Source organism: Poecilia latipinna, unplaced genomic scaffold (assembly GCF_001443285.1).
Source record: "Poecilia latipinna isolate Pla-1442-1.1 unplaced genomic scaffold, P_latipinna-1.0 Scaffold1416, whole genome shotgun sequence".
NCBI lineage: Eukaryota > Metazoa > Chordata > Actinopteri > Cyprinodontiformes > Poeciliidae > Poecilia > Poecilia latipinna.
The window spans coordinates 136953-155991 of NW_015114032.1; the positions used below are offsets into that span (position 1 = coordinate 136953).

Genomic DNA, 19039 nt, shown 5'->3' on the forward strand with positions numbered 1-19039 from the left:
ACAAGTTTGATCTCATGTATGCCAAGAGAGCCTTTGTCCACTGGTATGTTGGAGAGGGAATGGAGGAGGGAGAGTTTTCAGAGGCCAGAGAAGATTTGGCTGCTTTGGAGAAGGATTATGAAGAGGTGGGTGCTGACAACGTAGATGACGAGAATGATGAAGAGGAATACTAAGCAGGCTTTGTCTAAAGTCTGCTGTTAGACAACGTTATTAGACGCCTTCCTGGCTTTAAGAGCATTTACGCAGCTAAATTTTGTGCAACAAGTTGAAATATAAAAAACAGAGACCCTATCCGACATTTGTAAATGTGGTTACATATTAGTCCAAAATTAATTCCATTATGCAGGTTCAAAATAGAACAACTGTGGAAAATAAGTTTTTCCATCTCATTTTTCGATATCCAGATAAGATCTATATATTTTTTTTTTTTGGCTAAGGACCTGCTTAACACACAAATAAAACTAGGAAATAGATGAAAAATCAACATATTTATTCAAATCAAATCCCAATCTTACATTTGAAAGGCATAAACTTCACATTGTGGCACTCGGTAATAAAATAAATCTAATTTCACTTGTCCAAGCATTGTCCGTTTTGAAAATGTACTGATTGTATTTGTAATCGTTTGGTGTGTTGCCATCAAAATGTTTCTGTGTTAAACAGAACACGGTTGCTTTTTTGTTTGAGCATTTCTTTAAGCTGTTTTGTCCAGCTAGAAAACTTAGACCAAACCCTTCACTTTGTTCCCCTCCCCCCAAGTATCCTCTCCCATGAGGAATGCAAGTTATGAAAGGACTCCTATGTCAGTTTCTACGTACCGTTCAGCTGTGACTCAGTTAGAGTTGAGAACCATAGAGAATAGCTGATGTCCTCACTGGCTGGGGTTGTTTGTGCAGCTCATTCTCAGACAGCAGGCTGTAGCAACAATAGGATCCCAGTTCAGTTTTGCATGCATGTATGAATAACAGCTTTGTGATTCTATTAGGGCAGTTTTATTTTGTTTAGTCTTGTGTTATGCTGTACTATACAGTTGGTTCAATGTTTTAACTCTGTTTTGAACTGATCACAAATTATATACATAAAACCAGTGTACCATTTATTTTAATTCAATCTTTTAGCATTGTCATTATGTGTTCTCCACTTGTTCTATAATTAAAGCTTACGTCTGCCATGTTCAATGCCAACAATAAAATATAATTTTTATGCCATCCAATTGAACTTTGTGTGATTATTCATTGAATTATTCACTTCATGAATTTGACCATGAAGGCAAGTGTGTAGAAACAATTGCAAAAGTTTATTACAGCAAAATTTGTGCTTGTAAATGATTCAAGGTAACAAACAAAAGTAATTCTCGCATTTTTGGTATTGTCCACAAATATAGAGACCATTAAAAATTGCATAAAAGGTCAGACAGGGGAATTAAACTGATACCTTCAGAACTTGTAAGTGTTTTTTTGCAACGCCCTAAATACTGTATAAATCTGTTTTAAGGTTTCTATAATGAAAAGCAACGGCAGGAACTTGCCTCTTTTTTTTCTCTTAACTGCTGTTCCCTCCCGCCAATAAACTATGCAGCTGCTTTCTGTGGTTTACTGCCAGCCCCCTTCACATCCTTGTGTATATAAGCCCTGGCTCTCCCTTTTTCCTGCACTTCTCCCTTGTGTCTGAATCCTCATCTTCAGTCGAAGGACAAGCAGACAAAATGGTGAGTAGCTGCTTAGCTGATGACATAGCTTGGAAATTTCCACTGTCTATTTTCATTGTTTACCTTCAACATGTGAGCCTCTTTAAAGCTAAGTTGCCTCTGCTGCAATAAATGTTTTGATACAAAGGAAGCTTTTCCCCCTGTGAGCAGTAACCAATGAGAATGCATTTTACATAACAAAGCCTTTCAGAGAGTGTTTATTGACTATTTGGAGGAGGGGAGTGAGAGTATTTGTAATTCAAGAAAAAAAAAAAACAATTCATGTAGACTTGACAAAACTTGATCAGATAACGGAGAATTCATATGTTACAAAACTGTTACTACCAGATGTGTTTCATGTTAGCATGTCTTGTTAAGAAGCAGAAAACATATCCAAATAAGGACAAAGAAAAAATCTAGATTTACTGTTCTCTTTTCTCAGTGGGACTGGTCATGGTAATCGTGGCAGTGGGAGGGATGAAATAAACAGGAAAGAGAAAAGAGGAGTGGTTTGCCTGCAGTGCATGCTAGATGGCAGACATTTTGTAAGGAATCTTTGCTTTAGGAAATGTGGAGAAAGAGGAAGAGAGAGAGGGAGAGAGAGAGAGGGAGACATCCCTTAGTGTTACACAGCACTACAGTCTGCAGCTGTGGACAGGATGGGAGGAGGGATCCAAATGGGGGAGGGGATGTGGAAAGGGAGGGATACAGGAATGGGAGGTGTGGGTAAGAATTTTCCATCTTCTTGACGCATGGCCTTCCTGTCTGCCAAATAATCTATTTTTTGAAAACCATGACACAATGGAGACTTCCTTATATGTTTCAGTGACGCCCAGATGTGCTTCTTAGTTACTCTAGTGCCTGCAGTGTTTGGTGCTATAATTCAAGCTCTGTGTGCAAACATTCTCACAAAGTATATGAACATGTGCTGATAATAAAGTAATCAACCTTCTCTCCTATTTCTTTAGCGTGAGTGTATTTCTATGCATGTTGGCCAAGCTGGAGCCCAAATGGGCAATGCCTGTTGGGAGCTGTACTGTCTTGAACATGGAATCCAGCCAGATGGTCAGATGCCTTCTGACAAGACTATTGGAGGAGGGGATGACTCCTTCAACACCTTCTTCAGTGAGACAGGGGCAGGAAAGCATGTACCCAGAGCCATCTTTGTCGATCTGGAGCCTACTGTCATTGGTCAGCAGTCTGTAGATGAACAATCACTTAGAAATATTTGACATTGTGAATTAGTTGTCATTTTAATCTTTCTATTGCTCATTTACAGATGAGGTGCGTACAGGAACGTACCGTCAGCTGTTCCACCCTGAGCAGCTTATTACAGGAAAGGAAGATGCTGCCAACAACTACGCCCGTGGTCACTACACCATTGGCAAGGAGATCATAGATCTTGTTTTGGACAGAACACGTAAACTGGTGAGGGTTTGAAGGCTATTTGCTTTAGCTTTACAGGATTTTGATTTCTTGAGAGGTTGTGGTTAACTTATACCTCTGGCTGGAGACAACTTCTAATTCCCCACAAACCTTTTTTTTTCAGGCTGATCAGTGCACTGGTCTGCAGGGTTTTCTCATCTTCCACTCCTTTGGTGGAGGAACTGGTTCTGGTTTTACCTCCCTGCTGATGGAAAGACTCTCCGTCGACTATGGGAAAAAGTCCAAACTTGAATTTGCTGTCTACCCAGCACCCCAGGTTTCTACAGCAGTAGTGGAGCCTTACAACTCTATCCTGACCACCCACACCACATTGGAGCACTCCGACTGTGCCTTCATGGTGGACAATGAGGCCATCTATGATATCTGCCGCAGAAATCTTGACATTGAGAGACCAACCTACACCAACCTGAACAGGCTTATTGGCCAGATTGTGTCCTCAATCACAGCATCCCTCCGTTTTGATGGAGCCCTGAATGTTGACCTGACAGAGTTCCAGACCAACTTGGTGCCTTATCCTCGAATCCACTTCCCTCTGGCCACCTATGCTCCAGTGATCTCTGCTGAGAAAGCGTACCATGAACAACTATCTGTGGCTGACATCACCAACGCATGCTTCGAACCAGCTAATCAGATGGTTAAATGTGACCCACGTCATGGCAAATACATGGCTTGCTGTCTGCTATACCGTGGCGATGTTGTACCCAAAGATGTCAACTCGGCCATTGCCGCCATCAAGACCAAACGTACCATCCAGTTTGTGGACTGGTGCCCCACAGGTTTCAAGGTGGGGATCAACTACCAGCCTCCAACTGTGGTTCCTGGAGGAGACCTTGCTAAGGTGCAAAGAGCTGTGTGCATGCTGAGCAACACCACCGCCATCGCTGAGGCCTGGGCCAGGCTCGACCACAAGTTTGATCTCATGTATGCCAAGAGAGCCTTTGTCCACTGGTATGTTGGAGAGGGAATGGAGGAGGGAGAGTTCTCAGAGGCCAGAGAAGATATGGCTGCTTTGGAAAAGGATTATGAAGAGGTGGGCACCGACAGCATGGGAGATGAGGATGAAGAGGGAGAGGAGTATTAAGGGGGCCAAAACCAGCACACATTCCAAATGTTGCTCTGAATAGACCACATTCCCAGCAGCATCCATAAATGCTGAGAAGGTGATCTGTCAGTATTATCAATAAAGGCTCAAATGAATGAATTAGGTGAATTGTGTTCTTTTTGAAAGTTAAATGCATAGCAAATAAGGTTAAAAGACCTATTCATCATGGGAATCAATTGTGCAAAGCAAATAAATAAGCAAAAGCAATCAGGAGACATTTTTTTTTCTGTGACACACCTCACATGACTGCCTGAGAGGAACTGCACAACTGTAGTATAAATGTGACTCATAATAAGAGTTGGCTAGAATATTCAAATATTGTACTCAAGTAAGAGTAGCACTTAATCAACATATTTTTATTGAATTAATAGTAAGAAAGAATTGTCCAAGAAATTACTCAAGTAATTGAGTCCACAGTAAAAGCAAAAGAAAAAGTATTATGTAAAAAAGCTACTTGAGTACTGAGAACTAATCAGAAAAGGTTATTTATAATTTAGAAAGTCAGACATAGAAAAATATGAACTTATTTGCAAATTCTTGTTTTACAGATTAAAATGGAAGTTAATTCAATAAATAACATAACATTATATTGCATTACAAAATAACAAATCCAGGAAGAAGTAACAGGAGGAATTTTCCAGATCAAATTAGTTCAATATAAAACATATAAACTACCACTCACAATAGGCAATGTAAATACAACAGGGTACTTTTGGTGACAATACATAATCTTTTTTTTTTCTAATTTTCTCCTAATGGCACAGAAGTTTCCGATGATAGAAAATAACATTAATACAATAAAACCTGTGGACAAACAGCAGGTCTCACTAAGCTGTAGATGTGTGTTTGTGTCTCACAAAATTTTGGTTAAAACAAGCTTGTTCTTGAAGGTGATAGAGTATTAAAAATTTTTATTCAAGAGATAGTAGCATAGCCTATGATGAAGTAAAACTACACCTAAAAGTTTTATTATTTTCAAAGTTACTCAAGTAGATGTAACTGAGTAATTGCAACTATTTACTACACCTCTGCTGATAATCAACATTAACCTCATTATTCAATAAGTACATCAGCAACAGTTATGAAAAGCCTTATTTTAATATATTAGTAGTCAATAAGTACAAATATTTGCAGGTGTAATTTTGTGTTGTGTGAATTATTATTTACAAAAATGTTGAGCTCATTTTTGTTTACATTAGTCATTATACAATTGCCTACGTTAACCAGTAAACACACCATTTAGACTGAGCGACGTGGCGAGATCGTTCAGTCACTCACCACTTACAGCTTGAAAACTAAACAACAACAAAAAATCTCTGTTTTTATGTGAGTACATCTATGCAGTAAAATTACCCCTGCTGGACATAAACGCCGTCACAGCAGTCTTTGACCAGAGTCGGGTTGCTATTTGAAGAATTTCAAAAATATAAATGTAATCTGTTTTATTTGCATCCATCCGTTCAGGATAAATTAGTTACAAAAGGTTTTGTTTCTAACTAAACCCAGGCTATGAGTTATTTTAAATCTATCTAAACTTCTTGTTTAGTTAGAAACACCAGAGCGCCACCTTCTGGCTTCTCTCCAGATCAGTTCAGATTAAAGAACTGTTCCTGGCTTTGTTTATTTTCCCCCTCCGTGGGCTGCCACCTTATCGTAGTGGAGGGGTTTGAGTGTCCCAGTGATCCTAGGGCTATATTTGCCGCGGTAAACGGATCCTAAGTGAGGTATCGGACCAAGAGCAGCCCAAAGATCGCTTACAAATATGAACACCGAATGTTCCTATTTAGAGATGGCGATATAGACGGGGTTCCCGCTTACAACCATAGCTATTGCCCGAAGTCAGTTTCTCCCAGAGTTTTATGCAAAAGCAAACTTTTCTGGAGATGAAGTTTGACATCTCATAAACATTGGCAGTAATGTTAAACATCAAGGATAACTTTAAGCATTGTCCTTGATTAAGTAAAAAATCAGGGAGGTTAAATATCTCTCATATTAAATGGTAAACATTGGATGGCATTAATATGTATTGTAGAAGTCCATACTACTCGGTTTATTAAGAAAAAATTGTCCGTTTACCCCAGAGTGCAATGGTTAGACACACATAATTTGTAGTTGTGCATTGGCAAGGAGTTGATAATTAGTGTTGCTGTATGATGATTTAAATAGTCATTATTACTATTATGTATCCTTAGATTTTCTTATCTTATGAGTTAGTTTGTAACCATTTTGTCTGCGTAATTTGTTGGCTCTTTAGCACAGCATATTGAACAGGAACGTGGATATTTTTTTTTTTATAATTGTAAGTCATTAAATTGAAATGAGGTGTAGATTAAATAAGTGTTCTTCCATATTAATGCACAAAAAAGAGTTTGTGGTGATCTGTATTTGTAGATGTCTGTGCTTAATTTAATTTCGATGAGAACTTCCCCCTGTCTGATACTATTTTATTCTTACAAACATCTGTATTTAAAATATATATTTTTAAAAGGTAGGATATTCTAAAAATATTAGTGCATACAACTGCGATAGCTTTTCATTTTAAAGGGATAGGATATTCTGATGAAGTGCTATTTTTTGTGGTTTTGTCGTGTATATAAATTGTTCCAATGATATATGATGTCCAATGATATACCAAGCATAACTCCAAAGCTTCGGTCTCGTCACTCAAAGAATTTCACCCAACGATGACATTTAACATTAACTCAACCGCCATAGTTTTCGGTTTGTAAACATGACAGTAGAAGTTTTAGACGAGAGTGGGCGGGGCTTGTGACGTGTAGTAAACGCTGGTATTTTCTAGACGTCTTCTGTCCGCTCGCAGTGACGTAGCGGCTCAGCTCAGACCAGCGGCACTCAACGTAAACTGGGTTATCTGTCTTCATGTCCTCCCTTGTGAAAACAACACGGGAGCACAGCACGAGGGCTTAACCATAACCTGCAGTGACACTGTATCCCTGGAAAACATATTCGTGACGAGACATCTTGGAAGCAAAACAGAAAAGGGAGGTGGCTACTTGGTTGTCACAAGAGAAAATTATTCCACAAGACATTAACTGTCATCTGTACGGAGGGCAAACGGCTCAACTGCCTGGATCGTAACACTTGAAAGGTAGGTAATTTTTTTTTGTCTGCAGCATGTAAGGTGTGGCTATCATCAGCTAACATTACACTCAGTTGTTTGTTTATAATAAGCCCAAATTCACCATAAAAGGAATTATGTGGCTCTGATATTATGAAACAATGGTAACTCCCCCAACTGTACGCACTGAAACAGCACAGCACCTGTGCATGTAAGCACATTTGCCGTGTTTAGGCTTCTTATGGCCTAGTGTCATGACAGCAGCAGTTGTCAGATGCCACAGTCCTGCATATAACACAGAAATAACACTTGTGTGAGCGCATGGAGTTCCCCGAGGGGAGATAAAAAGTTAAGTTTAGTTTCTCCTGAAGCCCCCCACTGCTTGGAAACTGCTGCAGCAGGAGACTAATGAGATTGGCATGATGGTTAACGTGTTGTGGCTATTATAAATTTGCTGACTACACTAAGGTCAAGGACACTACAATACTTACTTTCCAAAGCGTTTTTAATGCTTTAAGCAAGCTACTATTTATATCTGCATTTAGCTGATAGTTGAGATTTGAAGAGATTTTTTGCTATTTTAAAAAAGTACTTAAAAGTAACCGTAACTGCTGTACTTTAGTAATGAGCACAGGATTGTGTTTCTTTAAGCATCAATTTGCAATGCGTCACATATTATTATTATTATTATTATTATTATTATTATTATTATTATTATTATTATTATTATTATTAAAAAATAGGCATATTTAACGAAATTTAACCCATTATGGATTTTTTATTAGCAAGCATATTAAAAAAAGTAATCTTTTATAAATCTGATGTATGATTAACTCCTCAGATAGCTTTACTTTCCAAACCATATACCTGTAAAGGAAGAAATAGTTTGAAATTTTAACTAAAATGTAAAGCAGAAGATCAACTGGAGAAACTAAACAATCCACTGTGTATTTTTTATGCACAGTATTGTTTTTATTTTATGGTACCTTTGCTAAAATACCTATCAAGAATATTTAATATTATTTTGATAGTTAAGAAGTTTTTGGTGATTCTGCCACAGCTATTTATCTTACATTTTTTGTAATTGCCTTAATGGACAACAATAATATTCAGTAAGATATTCACCCAGATCAAATATGAGTAAAATATGAGTATATGATTGAATTTCAGAGTGGTGTTTTAAAGAGTGACGCGAGGCGATATGGTGAACTATTATAGTGTGCTGGGAGTGTCCAGGAATGCCTCGCAGGATGACATCAAGAAGGCGTAAGTACAATAAGAGTATTTGATGGTTGTATGTGGTATGGTCAAGTGTGCATATATATACATATATATAAAAACGTTATTTCAAATGTAACTTATTGCTGGCCTGGCCATTTAGACTAAAATGGCGTGGCTAAATGAGAGGGCATTTATAATTCTTAGTTTCAGTTCCATTAATGCAACTAATTTTAGAATAATACTATGCTATAAAACATGTTTATTCAATTTGTGTGGTTGTATATTTGGTATTGACATTTGATTTTGAATATCTGGTGCAGGTACAGGAAATTGGCCCTGAAATGGCATCCAGATAAAAATCCAGACAACAAGGAAGAGGCAGAGAAAAAATTCAAAGAACTTGCTGAGGCCTATGAAGTCCTGTCTGACAGTAAGTCATAACTTAAAGATTTGTGTTGGTGTGTTTTAAACTCTTCACACTTTACTCAATCAAACAAAAATTAGAATAAAAAAAAAAAGGTCTCATATTCACAATGTGCTAACGGAGCACCATTTAATATTCAGTTTTAACATATTTAACATAACATATTTTTCAACCTAAATCCTGTGTGTTTATATGTGTTGAAAATGTTTGTTTTTTTTTCAACAGAAAGCAGACGAGGTGCTTATGACAGATATGGAAATGACAATGTGCCACACTCAGGTAAATACACGTACCCTGATGTATGGAAGATCAATAGTTATTAGGCAACTTAATTGCTGACATTTGACGTTAGCAGTCTTCATCTTGTTTTCCAGTTACTGATATAGTGATACTTGCTTTTCCCTCATCCACTAACTCTGACGTCATCATTTCCCAGGTTCTACCACTACAGACTTCTCAGACCTCCCAGGATTCACCTTCACATTTCGCAACCCGGATGAGGTGTTCAGAGAGTTTTTTGGTGGACAGGATCCTTTTGCTAGCTTTTTTGGTATGTCAAATTGTTGGGACAAGATTAAATTATTTTCTCTTTATGACTTTAAAACATTTTGGAATTTTCTTCTCAGTTAGGAAATAGATGTACATTAATGAAAAAGTCATTAAAGTAACTGATCTCACCTGTACTGGACAAAAATGACATTAGTGGAAATCATCATCCCTTTCCTTGATGCTATTCCTTCTATATTTATGCGCTGATATATGCTAACATGACTGCATTTCTCATCCAGATGACTTTGCATCGTTTGGAGTCCCACATTCTCGCCTTGGCCCTAGTCGATTTTTCTCTTTTCCCTCATCTGGAGGTAAACACCTAATGACTTAATGCAGCAATAAGCAATTTCATAATATGTTTTCAGTTAAAATAGCTTGTTAACTCTTATCTTTTAACAAATGCTGGATATCTGCAAAAATTCCTTTTTTTTTTTGTTCTTTTTTTTTTTTTTTTTTTTTTGCTTTTCTGCAGTTGAATTTAGCTCCTTTTCCTCCTCTTTCGGTGGTCTCGGTGGGATGGAGAGCATGGGAGGATCTAACTTCAGATCGGTTTCTACCTCCACTCGCATTGTAAATGGAAAAAGCACCACCACCAAGAAGTATGTGAAACCTCCCCTTATAAAACCATTCAGCCAATTAAATACTTCCTTTAGAGTAATTTTTTTTAAGATGAAGTGCAGCTTTTTTCTTTTTCACTTATCCTAGTTTGTTTTATTTGCAGGATAAAGGAAAATGGGAAGGAGAGGATAGAGATTGAAGAGGATGGGGTATTAAAGAGTGTCCTTATCAATGGTAAGAAACTGAACACTATAAGTGGTGAGAAATTGTTAAATATATTATTTTAGTCATTAGTATATTTTTCCATTCTCACTTCATTTGGTAACTCTGTTAACCTTTCTCCAGTTTCATTTTTATAAAATGGAATAATTCCTGTTCAATCTATTATGAAGAATATAGCCTTCATATTAAAATATAGCCTACATTTTATTTACTTTTATTGTGTTTATGTTATTATTAAACTCTCAAAAGGACACAAATGCCTGTTTAAATTGCAGATATCTGAGACCTAAAAGAAATGAGACCATAGTAAATCACTTCCAAACTTTTTCCATCTTTATTGTGACATGTATACTAGGCAATTCAGCCCAAAAACAAACTTGACTGTTAATAGGGAATACATGTTAAACTAAAGAAAGTTAACATATGGGTTCTCATTCTTAAAGCTGCAGTATGCAACATTGTTAAAACCGTCACTATGCTGTGACAGCATGGTGTAAGAGATAATCTGTGAAAAAAATCTATCTCCTCCAAAAATTGAATAAAAATAATCTTCAAAAACTAGAAGGAGTTGTATAGTTGTGGCTATTTTGGAAGTCATCGATCATGTCTACTAGTCATGGCAGCAGGAGTGGATGCCCGTCTGCCACACCAGGGAATCCCCGGTGGGCTGATGGACAAATTTGGGCTGGCTGTTAAAATGTAATCAAAAGAGTATATTAGAAATCATTTTTATTGACCGCGACGTCCCAATGCTTTTTCTTGGACTAATCCAATGAAATCTCTCAGACCTTCTTGGAATGCCCCTCTCCTCTCTTCTGAAGTTATACATTTTTCATTTCATCTGACCGAAGTAGAGAAGCAAGTGGATATTTGGTGGGGCGGGCCCAGAAAAACTGCGAGAAGAAAAGCAAAAAAGCCCCTAAATGGACGCAGAAAAGCCAAACTAACTCACATGTGTACCACACAAACTTCGACCGCTAGAACAGATTGAGGGCTGGAGAAGCAGGGAGAATTAGCGATAAAGTGGATTCGTCATCGTCGGAGGAGGATGTTGAGAGAGACGTGACCCAGAGACAGATTGAGGAAGAGGTCAGATTAGCTGCTGTCACCCCGGTAAGAAGGAGTCGAAATGTTCATGTAGACGCACATTTTACATGGGGAGGAGGGTAAATATTTTAGAGGGGTATCCTACATGTAAGCTGGCATACACAAAAAGCAAAAAAGTAAGGGAAAAAAAGTAGAACGGTTAGAAAAAATGTAAAAGAAAAATTATTAGAGACATTTTTACTAAATAATATCTGGGGGAGTTGTAGCCAAAATGCGAAAATGCTCACCATAAGAAATGACCACAAGACTTATTTTATTTAATCAAACTTAAAACTTGGCTAATAATGTTAGGTTGTAGTGTTATGAGGGATTGGTGCTCAAAACTGGAGTTTTGTGCACCAATTATGATGGCCAGACATGGCCAGAAATGCCAGTGCCTGGAGTTTTGTGCACAAACTGCGTAAAAGAGAGATAAATGCTTTTATAGCATTTGTTTTATAATAATGCTATGCTAAACTAATATGGTATTTGCTGTGCTACTTAGTATGTTATTTTGATATACAAAGTTATGGTTTGCAGCAAGTGTTACACCCTCCAGTAATTTTTCCATAAAATCTTAGTGAAACATTGCTTTGGTGAAATATTTGATTTATCATTGGTAACCAGAGAAAAATTTAGTCAAATTATCTTTGTTTTTCATAGTTTATGGAGCCACTTTGATGAAGAGCTCTTTATTTTACATGGATAATTATGACCATAATTATGTTTTTGTATAAACAGTATATTACAGAAAACAGTGAAAAGAACTCTATGGAAGAGTTTCCTTGACATCCATTTTTACCACTTCAATGTGGGAATTGTGACACTGTGACCTGAAGGGTGGTGAAAGAACATGTACGTTTTTTTTTTTACCATGTACACAGTAGCCTCCTCCATGTAGGCTGCTGTGGTTTATTTTAATTTTTGAAACAACACAGCCTGCATATATATCCTTTGGTATGTCGCGTACCTTCGCATATCATATAAATAATTATGATGGCCAGCCATGGCCAGAAATGCCAGTGCCGTTTTTTTTATTTTTATCCCAGTCCAGCCCTGTATTGCAGCCCTACTCTGTTTCATTCCTCAACAGCTTTGAGTTAATTTGTATGCCTACTTGCACTTCATGATCCAAAAAACTTTGATATGTGAAAGTGTTTATTGTAGCCAACATGGCAATTTTTTCCCCTAAAAATGCAAATGTTTTATCCAATTCTGAAAGTTATAATGGTGGGATTGTTTCTACCACAGCTCTAACACTACTACATATAACTAATATTGAGTATAAGTACTTAATTTGTTTTACCATATGTTATATAAACATAACCACGTCTCGGTGTGTGTTCCTCGTAGGTGTGGAAGATGAAATGGCTCTCGCAATGGAGCTCAGCAGAAGAGAAGGAGAGAAGTCCTCTCAGAAGCCCTCCATCATGAACGGATCAGCCCGCGACTACGACCGCTCTGCGACTCCACATCGCTCATTTAGTGCAGCTCCCAGCTACAACCATGCGGCCACAGGGGACAGTGAAGATGAAGAAGATGATGAAGACCTTCAGATGGCTTTGGCATGCAGCCTGTCAGAAATGGAGGCCCAGCAGAAAGAAAGTTCTACCACCTTCATACCAGGTGCTGGGGGTAGGGGTAGAACCAAACGCGTTAAAGTTGGGGGCTGCATGGGAGAAGGACAAAAAGTTAATTTGTCCAGTGGCTGCAAAGTAGCTGCAGGGGAGCAAGATGACGGAGGTCACTTTAAATCTGGCACAAGTTCTGGAAATATTATTGAAACGAAGCAAAAAGGAACCAAAGAGCCAGACACAGCTGCTGCCACTGCACTTCCGAGTGAAGAAAAGGTCAAACCTGCGGCAAAAACATCTGAAGGCTGTGTGAAAAAGAAAAAGTGTGGGTGTGTTATGTGCTAGTGTGGTTTAAATGCATATTTGGGAAGGCTTCCAATGCTTTTACTTACCATGGTGTCAGCTCGAGTCGCCACACTGCATTGTGAGTGCAAAAATCCTTCTTCAAGGCTAAAGATTTTGATGTCAAAAACAGCAGTTGAAAGAAACAAACTTTAAAGTCTTGCAGGTGATTGTTTACAGTGTGTAATCTTGACTTATGCACATGAGGTCAAATGAACCTCAAAATTAAACTTGTTTGGATTTGTAGCTGCAAAGGACATCAAATGATTGCTTCTGAATGACTGTGCACTTGCCAGTTTTAATATTTCCACAGATGGGAAAGGGAATGTCTGAGTAGGACGAGAGCTGACAGGTGCAACGGGTAGGAAGTTAGGTGAGAAACGCTTTGAGTTTTGTATTCTTAAGAGAAATTGTTCGAAATTGGGGATAGTGTGTTTTTGGATTTTGAGCTACAAGAGATTTGGTTTCAGTGAAAAAGTTTGAACTGGGATTGTTATTTAGCATGTTGGTGCTAAGGAATTAGATGAAAAGTATTAGGTTCTTTTTAAGGAACAAGAAAAAGCCTTATAACAATGACATGTGTAAGACTGACTTTGTGTGTGAGTGTGTGGGTTAACTGCAATTCTGCCACAGAATGTTCTTGTTCAGACTCTATGGCAAAGACTGAGTAATTGTAATGCAACAAACTAAAATCAAAAAGCATCACACAGGACGTTCTCTGGCAGTTTTTATCTGTTTGATTACATAAGTCTTTTGTAAATACCTGAGAATCGTTGATTAAAAATGAAATTATTTGAAGCACAAAGTTTGAACTTGGACATGTTCAAAATGCACACAATTTTCTTAACAAACTACCTTAAAGAACAGTGTAATTAAGTGTACAGTGCCTTGGGAAAGTACCTCTTAGATAATTCCAGCTTAAACGTTTTCTGCAGCCAATGTAGACGAAAGGCGTGCCAAGTGAAATTTTTTGATCTAGATGATAAGCACCTTAAATAATGCCCAACCTAACACAGAACATCACCTTCAAGACACCATCCCCATTGTAAGACATGGTGGTGGCAGCGTCATTCTGTGGGTATGTGGGCATGTTCTTCTCTAGGGAGAGTGAAGATGGTCAGAGTTGACTGGACGGTGAATAGAAGTACAGAGAAACTGTTGCGAAGAGTCTGCAGAAGAGTCGAAGATGTGGTGGAGGTTCACTTTCCAGTGGCACTGAGCAGGCAGCCATAGCTACAGTAGAATGGTTTATATCAAAGTGTCTTTATCTGTTAGAAAGGCCTAGTCAAAGACTTTAAAATGGATGCTAACTGATCAAATCTATCCAGTCTAACTAAGCTTGATCTGTTTTATTTTCTTGGTTAAAAATGCCTTTACATATGCAAAGATGTGCAAAGACATACAGAAATGGATCAGGAGGGCTGATGTTAAGGCAGAGCTTCAGAATACTATAAGAGCTACACTTACCTTGAATTGGATTGTTATGACTTCAGCGAGGTAGTTGGTCCTTCAACTGGAGGTCACTGGTTCAATTCCCAACTTTCTCAGTTTTCATTTAGTGGTCTTGGACTAGAGACTAAAATCCCATGTTGCTTCACAATGTGTTGATAAGCTGCTTTAGATAAAAGCCTCCTCTTACCTGATGAAGTGTAACTTTATAATTTCTATTCTTTCTTTTTAAGAAATAACCAACAGATTAAGACGACAGCAAATAAATTGCGTTACTAATTCACAAGAATGTGAGGTTCTGCTCATTCACTAATAGCTGCCCTTTATATTTTTATGGAGTCTTTAATCTCACCGTTGCACTGTAATGGCACATTGCGTAAACTACAGTAATAATTCTTTATGTGCAGATCAAAGTGTAGGAATTTAATAGGGTCAGAGAGCTTGTGTGCATGCGTGTGTGTGTGTGTGTGTGTGTGTGTGTGTGTGTTAGTGTGGGCTATTGCTATGATTGGTGCTGTCTGATTTGAAAAAACCTTGTTTTAGACCTTGAATGAGGTAAAAATCATGTTAAATCGTGGTACAATAATTACTGTGAAAAGGATTGTTGTTTTTGTGAAGATTGCATCTTAAGTTAAGAACAGTGTTGTTGGTGCCAAATGCCAAAACATTAAAAGTAAGTTACCAGTAGTGTCTAGTGTTAAAGGTATATTTCAGGCAGCATCTGTCTGACTTGATTTTCTGTCTCCTCATAAAGCAAAACGTGAGATTTTGCTGTTCTTCTCTAGGCACACACATTTCATCATTTTCATTGTTTTACGTTGTGACTGTTTTGGATAAAATTATTACTATCACTGGCAAAGGGGAAAGAAATGAATTATTTTGAAAGAATAAAAGATCATTCGTCCTCTTAATTGTTTAGTGTGAAGAACAACACACTTAGCAGTAAAGAGGAGGAATGGTAGAATGTTGTATCAATTGCCTTGCAATATTGTTCTAGTTTGCACTACAATGTTATTTTTTTAAACATTGCTTAATGAATAATAACAAATAAAAATTGAGCCTAAAGATGAGTTTGGATTATTTTTTCAGGTTTTTATATTGCCTCTTTCAATCATCTTACTGTGTCTGAAATGATAGTTTTATATATATATATATATATATATATATTTATATATAAATATATATATATATATATTTTTTTTTTTTTTATATATATTTTTTTTTTTTTTTTTCCGACTGGTAATGAGATAAATCCTATCTCATGATATAGTTGATCAAATATTTAGTTTTAATCTCGGTGCATGAGTGAAAGCCCTGTCTTATACTTCCTGCTTCCTGTTTCAGACTCAGACTTCAAGGCCTTCACAAGCTAACCTGATTGGCTCTTGCTGCTCTGTGCCCTTAAGCCCAACTCAGAGGTAAAGGACCAGTGTGACTCTGAGACACCCTGAACATTAAACATTTTTCTCTCCTTCTTTTTGATCCCAATGTAGCTTCCTACTGATCATCTTTAAGATAAACTGTAACGCCTTTTTTTAACATCTGTTTTTGCAGGTCAAAGGTCATACTCGCTACAATGCACTTTCTCTGCCCAAGATGCCTCCCATCTCGGAATTAAACTTTAAAAAGCATTGTATTTATTACTTTGTGTGTCTGTATTTGCAGCTGTTGGTAAAGAAAAAGGATGGTTTGAAAACCAAGAAAATAGTTCTTTGTACTATCAAGTCTTTGACTGATTCTTACTAAAGTAGTGCTTTAGAAAACTGGTACAAAATATGTAAGTCCTGTTCAAAGATTAGGAAATGACATATTTGCTTACTGAAGTTATTGGACAAATTAGGAATAATATCTTCAAGACATAAAGCAGAGGAAATAAAGATTTTCTTTCCCACTTTTTACTTGGATTAATTTTGTGTTAATTTCCCTGTTGTTGGAAGAAGGATTAATTGTAATCATGGATGCACAGTGAAATCTGCTTTTCATCAGAATCAGCTGAATTGAACTTGATTGGGCCTGACAGGCTGGTTTAAAACTCAATTGGTCATTTTTTTTTCCTAATCAGTGAACGCACTATACGCAAGATCTGTGGAGGATATGAGTCATGGGGGGGCCGGCCTGGAAGCTTCCTGAGATGTTAAAAAATGAAGTCGGAGAAAGAAAATAAGAAACATTTTACAATTATTCATGTCTGTTGGTTATCCAAGCTGTAAGTAAGTGAGATTTGGAAAGAGTTACTGGAAAGAGTTACAGCAGATAACAGGAAGGCTACTTTTTGCACAATCAAGTTGCTCGGTTTTAATTCATTTTGAGTTTCAACCTCTGTCATGGAACATTCTGGATCTGGAAGTGTTGGCAACATTTTGGAAAAGTTATGATCTACATTCTCTGGGGAATGCACAGAGCAAAGCCAACTAGACTAATCACTAAAATAAAATTCCGAATACACTTTTAAAATGAATTTCCCTAATAATTTTTAGTTATTTTATTAATGTTAGCAAAACCTTTTTTTAAAAGCAACTGCTCTCACACACTGGATTGACGGCTAGAATTTGATCTCTTTTACATATTTTTAGCTTGAAATTGTAATCAACTGAAGTTGCTATCAGAGAGTCAAAGCTTCACAGGAACTGGACATCAGTTGCAATAGTAATTGGCACATCTCTAATGGCAACTATTTAAGATAGAAATCAGTGAAAACAATTGAAACCTGCTTTTACTCTCTCCTCCATATCATCTGATAAACAAAGCACACGTAAAGCAAAACGACTCAAAAATGTTTTTGTTTTTTTTCTGCTGCATCACATCACAAATTTATTTAGGTCAAGTCAAAAATACATTTTTATAGATATTTTCCGTTTGTCTGCTACATGAAATAAACACAATCATCAGCATGAATTATTTACATTAATCACAAGGGCACACATTGACTAAGATGGTAAAAGAATGCAAACAAAGCAACGCCGTGTGCAGAAATAGAAATATTTGGTGACAGCAATGGACGGCATCCGATGCTTAAAGAAGCACAGCCGGGAGAGAACATTTACATCAGCAAGGCAAAGACAAAGCCTCGAAAGAAAAAGGAAAGGGAAAGAAAATGTTGACACCATTGACACTTCTTGTGACACAAAACACCACATCCAAAGATTTAAACTCAACAGTAGGCTAACCTTGCTTTGCCTCAGTAAGAGTGATGGAATAGACGTTTTAATTTTGGTCTACTTATCAATGCAGCAAAAACGTCAGTTTGTCAGCGGGCACTGAGATCAATTTTATGACATCATAGTCACATGGAGGTATATTGCAACTGTTTGGTCACATATACTTTCTTCACTCATGGGAGAAGTTGTATAAAACTTACATCTGTATTCAAACAGGCACAATTGTTTTAATTTTACACCAGATGGCTGAATCCTTTTGTAGTAAGGTGGACTTATCAGGGACCAACGATAGATATTAGATTTGTATTGTAATTGTGAATAAATATGGTCCTATCTGCATCCAGCCAGAAACCAGTCAGCACATTTTTGTCATGTCATTAAGCTCCAAAAAGCTTAAAAAAAACAACAACAAAGGAAACAGGGAAACAAGGCTGTAATGACAATATTTCAGCAAGACCGAGCAGACTCTTCTTAGCATAATGAACCTAGATGAATGGTGAATATCTCCTTTGGAGCACATATTTTGGTGTGTCTGGATGTGTTGCGGTCCTGTTCCTCAGCTGCTGCGTCTCACTGCGGCAGGGCTTTCAAAATGGCGTTCACTTCCTCAGCAACTGCTGTCAATGCAAACTCAAACTGGTCCTGATCAGGAGGCGCAAGGGAGAGGAAAACATTTGGGCTATGATGAACTTCATCCAGATACAAAAAAAATAATAAAAAAAATAAGTCAGAAAAGTTAAGCTGAAATACTTCACACACAACCAGAAAAAAGGAGCTGGTACCTTGGTGCGAACCAGTCCAGGCCTCTGGTCTCTGATGTGCTCCAGTGTGGCTGCGATGTCAATCTCTTTCACTCCTAATGAAGACAAACAGGTAAAAAAAAAAAAAATATTATGATGGTACTGATACCAGTAACTGAAAGTAATTGCTTCCATTCTGTGGCCAAACAAAATGTATATCAATAGATAATATTTGAGCATATACAAGGCTCTTTTCATTGATCTAATGTGATATTCACATTTTCTGAATTTGGGGTTTTCATTAGCTGAAAGCCATAATCTAGCTCAGCATCTAATGAATTTGCACAATGTCAATCTCATATGTACCTGATATATATATATATATATATATATATATAT

General features: G+C 37.3%; 3 protein-coding genes across 5 annotated transcripts in view; 2 read left to right on the forward strand and 1 right to left on the reverse strand.

Moving 5' to 3' along the window:
• LOC106962471 (tubulin alpha chain-like) overlaps window positions 1-4334 on the forward strand; it is a 9626-nt gene extending 5292 nt beyond the window's left edge. Inside the window, exons 3-4 of the mRNA XM_015056906.1 lie at window positions 2967-3115; window positions 3237-4334. Of these exons, the coding sequence (XP_014912392.1) occupies window positions 2967-3115; window positions 3237-4214 (1127 nt within the window). The 3' untranslated portion in view covers window positions 4215-4334. The remainder of the gene's footprint in view (window positions 1-2966; window positions 3116-3236) is intronic.
• A 2539-nt stretch (window positions 4335-6873) lies between these two features.
• On the forward strand, window positions 6874-16640 carry dnajb2 (DnaJ heat shock protein family (Hsp40) member B2). 3 transcript variants are annotated; one of them, XR_001427981.1, is made up of 11 exons: window positions 6874-7344; window positions 8485-8580; window positions 8856-8965; window positions 9185-9238; window positions 9396-9509; window positions 9748-9822; window positions 9984-10110; window positions 10233-10303; window positions 12731-13666; window positions 16087-16160; window positions 16297-16640. XR_001427981.1 is itself a non-coding variant. In XM_015056902.1 (11 exons), exons 2-10 carry the CDS (start codon window positions 8516-8518, stop codon window positions 16113-16115), a joined length of 918 nt encoding a protein of 305 aa, XP_014912388.1. In that variant the 5' UTR covers window positions 6883-7344; window positions 8485-8515; the 3' UTR covers window positions 16116-16160; window positions 16297-16640. The 3 variants fall into 3 exon arrangements, 2 of the variants coding, with proteins under 2 accessions (XP_014912387.1, XP_014912388.1); XM_015056902.1 differs by having other exon boundaries at window positions 6883-7344; window positions 12731-13003; XM_015056901.1 differs by lacking the exons at window positions 16087-16160; window positions 16297-16640 and having other exon boundaries at window positions 12731-15812.
• A 1092-nt stretch (window positions 16641-17732) lies between these two features.
• ptprna (protein tyrosine phosphatase receptor type Na) overlaps window positions 17733-19039 on the reverse strand; it is an 18048-nt gene continuing 16741 nt past the window's right edge. Inside the window, exons 21-22 of the mRNA XM_015056900.1 lie at window positions 18683-18756; window positions 17733-18542 (exon numbers count right to left, since the gene is read on the reverse strand). Coding sequence (XP_014912386.1) covers window positions 18471-18542; window positions 18683-18756 — 146 coding nt within the window. The 3' untranslated portion in view covers window positions 17733-18470. The remainder of the gene's footprint in view (window positions 18543-18682; window positions 18757-19039) is intronic.

Coding starts and splice junctions, on each gene's coding strand:
- dnajb2 (XM_015056901.1), top strand. CDS start 8,516: ATGGTGAACTATTATAGTGTGCTGGGAGTGTCCAGGAATGCCTCGCAG. Junction 8,966..9,184: donor CTATGAAGTCCTGTCTGACA/GTAAGTCATAAC, acceptor TTTTTTCAACAG/AAAGCAGACGAGGTGCTTAT. Junction 9,510..9,747: donor TCCTTTTGCTAGCTTTTTTG/GTATGTCAAATT, acceptor TTTCTCATCCAG/ATGACTTTGCATCGTTTGGA.